This window comes from Salmo salar, chromosome 21 (genome assembly GCF_965601325.2).
Source record: "Salmo salar chromosome 21, fSalSal1, whole genome shotgun sequence".
Taxonomy (NCBI): Eukaryota; Metazoa; Chordata; class Actinopteri; order Salmoniformes; family Salmonidae; genus Salmo; species Salmo salar.
In genome coordinates, this window is record NC_138311.1 from 52,717,869 (window position 1) to 52,728,249 (window position 10,381).

Here is a 10,381-nt window from a genome sequence, read left to right on the forward strand (position 1 = left end):
ATTGTTATATGATGTTGATGTTACTAAAATAAGATAATATATTAATAATATGTAGTGGTGGTCAATACGATTTCTTTAGCCTATTTCTTCCTTATCGTTGCTGAAAAATCCTCACGCCTAAACAACTTATTTCCCTCACAAAAAAAAAAATGTAATATGCCGAGTGTGTCTAATTCATTCATTTAACGAAGCTCGAATTTCTTTGTAATGACATCAGATTTGAAGACCCCTAACTCCTCCAAGCCTCCTCCCCTCTCCCCGTCCGCAAGATGCCGATTGGCGAATGGATGACAGACAGTCGGAAAAACCATGGCATTGCCCCGGTGATTTGCCCCCGGATCTTTATGTCCGCTATAAAACCCTGTCGTCATGCCCGTGCTTGCCAAATGGGCTGTCAGTTGTGATTGGGAGTAACAAGTGGATTGAACAGCGACACTTTCTCTGCAACGAGCTGCGCTCTGCATCTCTCTCTCTCTCTCTCTCGGTAGGTTTCTTGTCTGCTCTTCGGGATAATATTGATATGTCATTTAGGCAGTTGTGATTTTTTTTTTTTTTTGTCACAAAAATAGCCTCATCTGAGAATCTTTGTTTTTTAACTTCATGTGTAGAATAACTTTCAAGAACCTTCTCGTGTCCTTTCGTGGATGTTTTTGTTTACCTTCTCGTGTTTTATCCATTGCACATTAAATTGGTTAGACATGTAGCATCTTTTTATAATCTAGTGACATGGTTTTACATTTGAATCAAAGTGGTAGTGAAAAAAATCTGATGCTAAATGGTTCGTTTACTTTTCTTTCCGTAGATAATTGCGCTGTCTGAATAAACCTGAGGATCATCATGGACTCCGGTACCAGCCGAGTGTCTAGCCGACCTTCCTCTCCCGAGGTGCACGATATGTTCCTGCATGCGATGAAGAAGCATATGGTTGGCTTCTCCGGTACTGTCTCGTCCACACAGAGCGACTCACCGCCGGAGATACCCGCGGACATGCGGAGCCTTTCGGATGACGATGATGACATTACCCTGAAAATGCTGTCAAAGAAGGACCGTAAACTGCTGTCAGAAAACGAGCTGCAGGGGATGCGGCTGAAAATCAACAGCCGGGAGCGGAAGAGGATGCACGACCTCAACATCGCCATGGACGGTCTCCGGGAGGTCATGCCTTACGCGCACGGGCCCTCGGTGCGCAAACTCTCCAAAATCGCAACTCTCCTCCTGGCAAGAAACTACATCCTGATGCTGAGCAACTCGCTGGAGGAGATGAAGAGGCTGGTCAGTGAGTTCTACGGCAGCGGCCACCACAGCAGCTTCCACCCCTCCGCATGTGGTACCATGGCGCACACTGGGCCCCTGCCTGGTCATCCGGCCGTTTCCCACGCCTCCCACCCGGTGCACCATCCACTTCTTCCCCCGGCAGTCTCCACAGTTGCCTCTCTCTCTACAACGGGTCTCACCTCGATCAGACCCCACCATGGACTCTTGAAGGCGCCTTCGGCCGGCCCGGGCCCCCTGGGTAGCAGTTTCCATCACTGGGGCGCGGGAATGCCCTGTCCATGTAGCATGTGCCAGGTGCCACCACATGTTTCCGGCATGAGCGCTGTCACAATGTCCAGGCTGACGAGTGACTCCAAATGACTTTGAACTCTTACCATAAAACGAGAGAGGGAGAAAGGGGAAATGAACTTTGGGTTGCAGACGTCACAGTGAATATCAGTCCAACACGTTTTTGATTTTTATTTATCTGTTGCTGAAATAAACTTTGGATTGAGACGGCAGAAATGCATTGCTTTAGAAAATTGGAGGAGCGCTACTTGCATACCACGTTGTAACATTATTTAGATAAATGTATAACAGGTGCTTAAGACGCATTTTTATATTCAGTAAAACCCATCAGTTCACTGTATGCAAACCTATCTTACATTGTGGCTGACAGGAATACACATCATACGAAGGGCATTACTGACGGCTTTTAATGTCATGTTCTCCATCATTATTTAACTTTAGACTAGCGCATTCCCGAGACAGAATAAACGAAAGTACACTATGTAGGGTATAGCATACGGCATGAGAACACAATGGTAATGTAGATTGTAAATATGTAGATTCAGATTTCTGTTTGTACGAGAGTTTTTATATCAGGCCCTTGGTTAATGTTTGGATTTACCCCTTTAGCTTGTGTCTGCTTTCAGCCATTTAGCGCTGGTACCAAGTTTCTCCTGCTTCTTCCTCCGCCTCTTATACAATATGTCCTTTCAGTGTTTTCTCTCCGACGTCACTGCCGATCCTATAGATGGCTGTTTTCTTATGTACGTTTCCTCTTTCCATGTTTTGTTGTTGTTGCCAAGCATGCCAGTCACAGCCCGACGCAAAGAATGATCACTTCTTTATTTTTTTATAAAAAAGTGCTAAATTATATTTATTTACATATTTTGGATGAGATTTCAAATGAATCAATGACGATGATTATGTTGGGATTTTACATGTTAAATAAAACAAGTTTAATTGACATCGTTCTTTCTTATTGATGTCCCACAGAAATTGTATGAAAAACATGCATTGGCCAAATTAACCCCAATAATATCCATTAGTCCAAATGTAGATATTATCTAAACATCGAATAGGTGACGTAAGCAATAGCTCAACAGTTTGTTCTCTCCAGAAATGTCAAAGCTGTGCGTAAAAATGGGACAACACGTACATTTTTTTTGTAAAATATCTACATTTTATTAAAACCTTCAACATTTTATAAAAACCTAAAGGCTATGTTTAAACAATTAGCCAGATGCTTTTTAGAAAATGATTTTGCATACAAAAACAAATTAGAGCCACAATACACTTTAATAAACATAGGCAATACTTTTGAAACCTGTTATTTGTTTTTGGGGGGGGGGGGGGGGGGGGGTCAGAATTATGATTGACTAACAATGACTAACTGTCCCCCTCTGTTCAATTCAACTGAGGACAAAGAAATCCCCACCATTCAGATTCTATTCAGTGAGTCCAGACTGCTTCATTTTGAGCTCTCACTTTTGTTAGCAAAATCATGTTTAACATTATAGGCCTACTATAATCTCAGTATCATTGTAGTCCATGTGTGTGATATTGTAATCCATGTGGATTTGATATGTTTTATATGTGGATTATAAAGTATATGTGCTATGTGGTCCTCTGCTGGAAAACCAATTGCTCTCTCTCGGGACAAATACAATTAAAACTTCAAACTTGCCATTCAGAAATCAAATATCCCGAAATTGTTATTCAACTGCTTGAACTCGCCAATGAATGTTTAAAAATAATAATTATACGGTTTTAGATATTTCGTTTAATAGAATTATAGAAGTATAAACCACATAAGATGTGATTCACTGCAAACTCGACATTTGGAGAAGCCAAATTCCTTTAAGTGGGGCGGCAGGTATCCTAGTGTTTAGAGCGTTGGACTACTAGCCGAAAAGTTGCAAGATTAAATCCCAGAGCTGACAAGGTGAAAATCTGTCGTTCTGCCCCTGAACAAGGCAGTTAACCCACTGTTCCTAGGCCGTCATGGAAAATAAGAATTTGTTCTTAACTGACTTGCCTAGTTAAATAAAGGTTAAATAAAATAAAATAATTAGAAGTGACGATGTAAAGTTACAAATGTCAAGATATTTTAGGATAATCCATAATTAACATGTATAGTTCCGGTTAGTTTTATGGAGTCAACTAATTATCCTAACTAATTAGACAAAACAAATAAATATCATTTTTATTCAAAGTATACATATAGAATATATCATCATCATTCTTCTTTTCGCCTTAATTATATTCAGAGCACAACACACTTGTTTGTGACTTTGCCTCTCCTTCAGACTCACTCATACAAAGGTGACTTACTTTTTTTTGGCACCAGTTTGATTTTGTCCACGCCCCGTTGCTGTCACAACGAGCGTTGTTTGAATTGTTTAGGCAACGATCCAATTGGACTTCCATATTTCTAGTTTTTTTGTTTGTTGTTGTTATACTTTGATGAGCTAAAAAGCTAATACTGTCTTGATGTAATCCGGCCTTTTGGATATTTATTCAGAGACTCTACATGAGAGGGGGCCACTTACCGAGACCTAAGCTAAATGTATTTGGATTCTTGAGCTATATATGCAAAATATGAGGGCAAACGATCCCAATACAAGTTCTGTTGTGAGGAATATCCGGGAATAAATGAATATAGCAGGGTGTACATTAGTAAACCGCGGCAGCTGCATAGCAGGTTGTCCATGCGGCTGCAATGTTTTCAAAAGGCTTTTGAAGATGGAACGATATAGAATGAACCTGCTGTTTGAATATTCATGCTCGCATTTGTTCATTCCTCTGTCTTCTTTTTTTTTTATTTTTACAATTGAATTATTCAAATGATGTGAATAAGAAAAAGATCTGTAGGGCGTTTCGGGCAAAAGCCCAAAAGAAAAACATTTGTTTGACTCACTGCTATCTCCTCCTAATTTCACTTCAATTGTTTTTAGTTGTTCACAGACACGCACACACACACACACGCATACACGCACGCACACACACGCATGCCACACCTGAAAAACCTAGGTAAAAGGATGCCACCTGAGCTATCCCAGCCAATAGAGTGTTTATATGTCTACTAGCCTATTAAAAGAGCATAGAGCATAGAGCATAGAACACGTTACATGTTTAACAGAACAAATTGAGTCCAAACCGAGTTTAATCAAATGTGTAAGCAACACAATCTTTAACATGTATTTTTTTTACCAACATCTGCTTGTTCAGGTCATCTCTTAGCCCGCCACCCTATTGAGAACCCATTTGCTGCCTGCGAAATGCAATTACTCACAGAGTTAATGGGGATTAGAGGTATCACATTTCAAAATTAATTAGAACCCCCACTCACTACCCACAATTCCATCTATTTTGTTCCCACCTTAACGAGCAGCCTTACTCACTTCATTATGAGTCAGTCAGACAGCTAGAGTCAGTCAGTTATCTACACACCATTACATACACACCATTACACACACACACACCCACAATTTTTCCAATAATTGGTTACAGACAGATTATTTCATTTATAATTCCCTGTATCACAATTCTAGTGGGTCAGAAGTTTACATACACTAAGTTGACTGTGCCTTTAAACAGCTTGAGAAATTCCAGAAAATTATGTCATGGCTTTAGAAGCTTCTGATAGGCTAATTGACATCATTTGAGTCAATTGGAGGTGTACCTGTGAATGTATTTCAAGGCCTACCTTAAAACTCGGTGCCTCTTTGCTTGACATCATGGGAATATCAAAAGAAATCAGCCAAGACCTCAGAAAAAAATTGTAGACCTCCACAAGTCTGGTTCATCCTTGGGAGGAATTTCCAAAGGCCTGAATGTACCACGTTCATCTGTACAAACAATAGTACACAAGTATAAACACCATGGGACCACGCAGCCGTCATACCACTGAAGAAGGAGACGCATTCTGTCTCCTAGAGATGAACGTACTTTGGTGCAAAAAGTGCAAATCAATCCCAGAACAACAGCAAAGGACCTTGTGAAGATGCTGGAGGAAACAGGTACAAAAGTATCTATATCCACAGTAAAACGAGTCCTATATCAACATAACCTGAATGGCTGCTCAGCAAGGAAGAAACCTCTAGTCCATAACCACTATAAAAAAGCCAGACTACAGTTTGCAACTGCACATAGGGACAAAGATTGTACTTTTGGAGAAATGTCCTCTGGTCTGATGAAACAAATATAGAACTGTTTGGCCATTATGACCATCGCTATGTTTGGAGGAAAAAGGGGGAGGCTTGCAAGCCGAAGAACACCATCCCAACCATGAAGCATGGGGGTGGCAGCATCATGTTGTGGGGGTGCTTTGCTGCAGGAGGGACTGGTGCACTTCACAAAATAGATGGCATCATGAGGAGGAAAATTATGTGGATATATTAAAGCAACATCTCAAGACATCAGTCAGGAAGTTAAAGCTTGGTCGCAAATGGGTCTTTGATAAGGGAATTTATATGTTTAAATTCATGATAAGAGAATCTGAATGACATTAAGAGTAATGACTAAAGTATTTCACCCTAATAGTTACAGAAGCTTAGACAATGTGTTTAGACATAATACTAGAATATTGTGAGACAGTGGGAACATTGTGTGTGATAAAGAGGAACTGACAAAAGACATGTTTTGGTACTGTGAGACCAAGGACAGGAGATGAAGTTCCTCCACCCAGGGAGGAAGATATGCGCTTGTAGACTTGTAGGCGCTTGTAGGAGTTATATAAAAGGCTGTGCGCATTACATGATTTTGAGAACGTTCTCTGAATAAACCTTACGGACCTTTTGCAGAAGCTGAGTCTTTGCCTAATTATTATTAAACCCAGGGTCTTACAAACCTCGGGGATTGGTCAAAGCTTAAATAATTGTTTAGCTATCATCATTGGGATTGAACATTCTCATGACAGTCTTCCAGATGGACAATGACCCCAAGCATACTTCCGAAGTTGTGGCAAAATGGCTAAGGATAACAAAGTCAAGGTATTGGAGTGGCCATCACAAAGCACTGACCTCAATCCTAGGAAATCTGTGGGAAGAACTTAAAAAGTGTGTGCGAGCAAGGAGGCCTACAAACCTGACTTAGTTACATCAGCTCTGTCAGGAGGAATGGGCCAAAATTCACCCAACTCATTGTGGGAAGCTTGTGGAAGACTACCCGAAACATTTGACCCAAGTTAAACAGTTTAAAGGCAATGCTACCAAATACTAATTGAGTGTATGTGAACTTCTGACCCACTGGGAATGTGATGAAAGAAATAAAAGCTGAAATAAATTATTCTCTCTAATATTATTCTGACATTTCACATTCTTAAAATAAAGTGGTTATCCTAACTGACCTAAGACAGGGAATTTTTACTAGGATTAAATGTCAGGAATTGTGAAAAACTGAGTTTAAATGTATTTGGCTTAGGTGTATGTAAACTTCCGACTTCAACCGTACATACATACATACGGGCACACATACATACATACATACATACATACATACATACATACATACATACATACATACATACACACACACACACACACACACACACACACACACACACACACACACACACACACACACACACACACACACACACACACATACACATACATACATACATACATACATACATACATATATATATGTATTAAAAAAAATCTGAAATACCTTCTTTACATAAGTATTCAGACCTTTTGCTATGAGACTCGAAATTGAGCTCAGGTGCATCCTGTTTCCATTGATCATCCTTGAGATGTTTCTACAACTGGATTGGAGTCCACCTGTGGTAAATTCAATTGATTGGACATGATTTGGAAAGGCCCACACCTGTCTATATAAGGTCCCACAGTTGACAGTGCATGTCAGAGCGAAAAGCAAGGCATGAGGTCAAAGGAATTGTTCGTAGAGCTACGAAACATGATTGTGTCGAGGCACAGATCTGTGGAAGGGTACCAACACATTTCTGCAGCATTGAAGGTCCACAAGAACACAGTGGCCTCCATCATTCTTAAATGGAAGAAGTTTGGAACCACCAAGACTGTTCCTAGAGCTGGCCGCCTGGTCAAACTGAGCAATCAGGGGAGAAGGGCCTTGGTCAGGGAGTGTGCTAAGCTGTCATTAAAGCAAAGGGTGGCTGTTTGAAGAATCTCAAACATAAAATATATTTTTATTTGGTTAACACTTTTTTGGTTGCTACATGACTTCATATGTGTTACTTCATAGTTTTGATGTCTTCACTATCGTTCTACAATGTAAAAAATAGTAAAAATAAAGAAAAACCCTTGAATGAGTAGGTGTTCTAAAACTTTTGACTTGTACTGTATACACACACACACGCACGTGCACGCACACACACACAGACATGTGCACGCGTGCACACACACACACACACACACACACACACACACACACACACACACACACACACACACACACACACGCATGCATACATACATACTGTGCACAAACACACACACCCACACACACACGCACGCACGCATACACACTGTACATACATACATACACAAATACATACACACACACACACACACACATACATACATACATATATATTACAGTCAGTCAGTTAGCTACACACCATTCCACCAACACATACACTGTAGAAAATGAAGTGTTGAATCTACTTTAAATAAATGAAGGCAATAAACATACACACCATATTATTGAGTATTGACGTTCTTAACTAAAAAAACATGTTAAGAAGTTGTTTGAATTTACATAACATTAATTAAGTCCTGGGAATTAATAATAACAATACAAATGTGTTGTATTTACTAGATAATATGATTGAATATGAGTTGATGTAACACAAGTATTAAAGTAAACACAAAATATTAGTGTTTCACAAACATTTAATGTAAAAAAAAATGTATGTGTTTGCTCATTTGTCATTTTAACCCACCTTGACAGGCATTGTTGGTATTTGGTATTTTATTAGGATCCCCATTAGCTGTTTTCTGGTATTTTATAGGATCCCCATTAGCTGTTTTCTGGCATTTTATAGGATCCCCATTAGCTGTTTTCTGGTATTTTATAGGATCCCCATTAGCTGTTTTCTGGTATTTTATAGGATCCCCATTAGCTGTTTTCTGGTATTTTATTAGGATCCCCATTAGCTGTTTTCTGGTATTTTATTAGGATCCCCATTAGCTGTTTTCTGGTATTTTATTAGGATCCCCATTAGCTGTTTTCTGGTATTTTATAGGATCCCCATTAGCTGTTTTCTGGTATTTTATTAGGATCCCCATTAGCTGTTTTCTGGTATTTTATAGGATCCCCATTAGCTGTTTTCTGGTATTTTATAGGATCCCCATTAGCTGTTTTCTGGTATTTTATAGGATCCCCATTAGCTGTTTTCTGGTATTTTATAGGATCCCCATTAGCTGTTTTCTGGTATTTTATAGGATCCCCATTAGCTGTTTTCTGGTATTTTATAGGATCCCCATTAGCTGTTTTCTGGTATTTTATAGGATCCCCATTAGCTGTTTTCTGGTATTTTATTAGGATCCCCATTAGCTGTTTTCTGGTATTTTATTAGGATCCCCATTACTCTTCCTGGGGTCCAAACAAAACACAAAATATGAAACATGACATGATAGAGAACATTAACAGACAAGAACAGCTCAAGGACAGAACTCAATTTCGAGGTGGCAGGTAGCCTAGTGGTTAGAGCTGTTGGGCGACTAACCGAAAGGTTGCTGGATCGAATCCCCGAGCTGACAAGGTGAAAATCTGCTGTTCTACCCCTGAACAAGGCAGTTAACCCACTGTTCCCCGGTAGGCCGTAATTGTAAATAAGAATTTGTTCTTAACTGACTTGCCTAGTTATAAAACAAAACATCGACCAGGAGGTAGAACTGAAACCTCCCGACTGGAGGGTCTTATTATTGAACTTAAATTTGCCTGACGGTGATCCATTACACCTTATTGCACAACAAACAGCTTAACACTAACATAGAAATGTGCTTTTCTTTCTTCAAACATGTATACACCAATATGTAAAAGAATACTAAAGTAAAAAACAAATTGAATTACCCACAATCTTCTAAAAACAGAGCCGTGTGGCAAGTTGTTGCATGAATTAAAAATTATTAAGTAGAGAGAAATATTATTAAAATTGAGTAAATTAAGTCACTTAAATCACTTAAATGTTTTTGGTAAAATTAAATTAGCAAATCATTGAAAGGACTTGCATAATGTACAGGGAATGAATCAGTATACTGTACAGGGAAGGAATCAGCCATACAGTACAGGGAAGGAATCAGCCATACTGCACAGGGAAGGAATCAGCCATACAGTACAGGGAAGGAATCAGCCATACAGTACAGGGAAGGAATCAGCCATACTGTACAGCGAAGGAATCAGCCATACTGTACAGGGAAGGAATCAGCCATACAGTACAGGGAAGGAATCAGCCATACAGTACAGGGAAGGAATCAGCCATACAGTACAGGGAAGGAATCAGCCATACAGTACAGGGAAGGAATCAGCCATACAGTACAGGGAAGGAATCAGTCATACATACTAACGTGTAGGCTGCTGAAATCATCAAATGATGTGCTTTGCATGTATTTCTACATTCTTATTCTTATTATTAGGGAAATATTATATTTATTTTCATAAGAATGCAAATTGTTAAGTACCAATAAAGAGTTGCACCATCATTAAATAACATGGATAATTTAAAGTTTTAAAGATGCTTGTTTAAGCCAGAGTGATTTACCCTTGAAATCTTCTTAACGCATTTGATTGAATAGCTCCTTATACATAGCTGGCATCACGACGACAGGTTCTAAATTCCCAGATTGATGGTTTG

General features: G+C 39.4%; 1 protein-coding gene across 1 annotated transcript; it reads left to right on the forward strand.

Moving 5' to 3' along the window:
- The first annotated feature begins 368 nt into the window (after nt 1-368).
- On the forward strand, nt 369-2,506 carry LOC106582489 (oligodendrocyte transcription factor 2). Its single transcript, XM_014165645.2, has 2 exons — nt 369-484; nt 803-2,506. The coding sequence occupies exon 2, from the start codon at nt 838-840 to the stop codon at nt 1,633-1,635; it is 798 nt and encodes a 265-aa protein (XP_014021120.1). The 5' UTR covers nt 369-484; nt 803-837; the 3' UTR covers nt 1,636-2,506.
- The last annotated feature ends 7,875 nt before the right edge of the window (nt 2,507-10,381 follow it).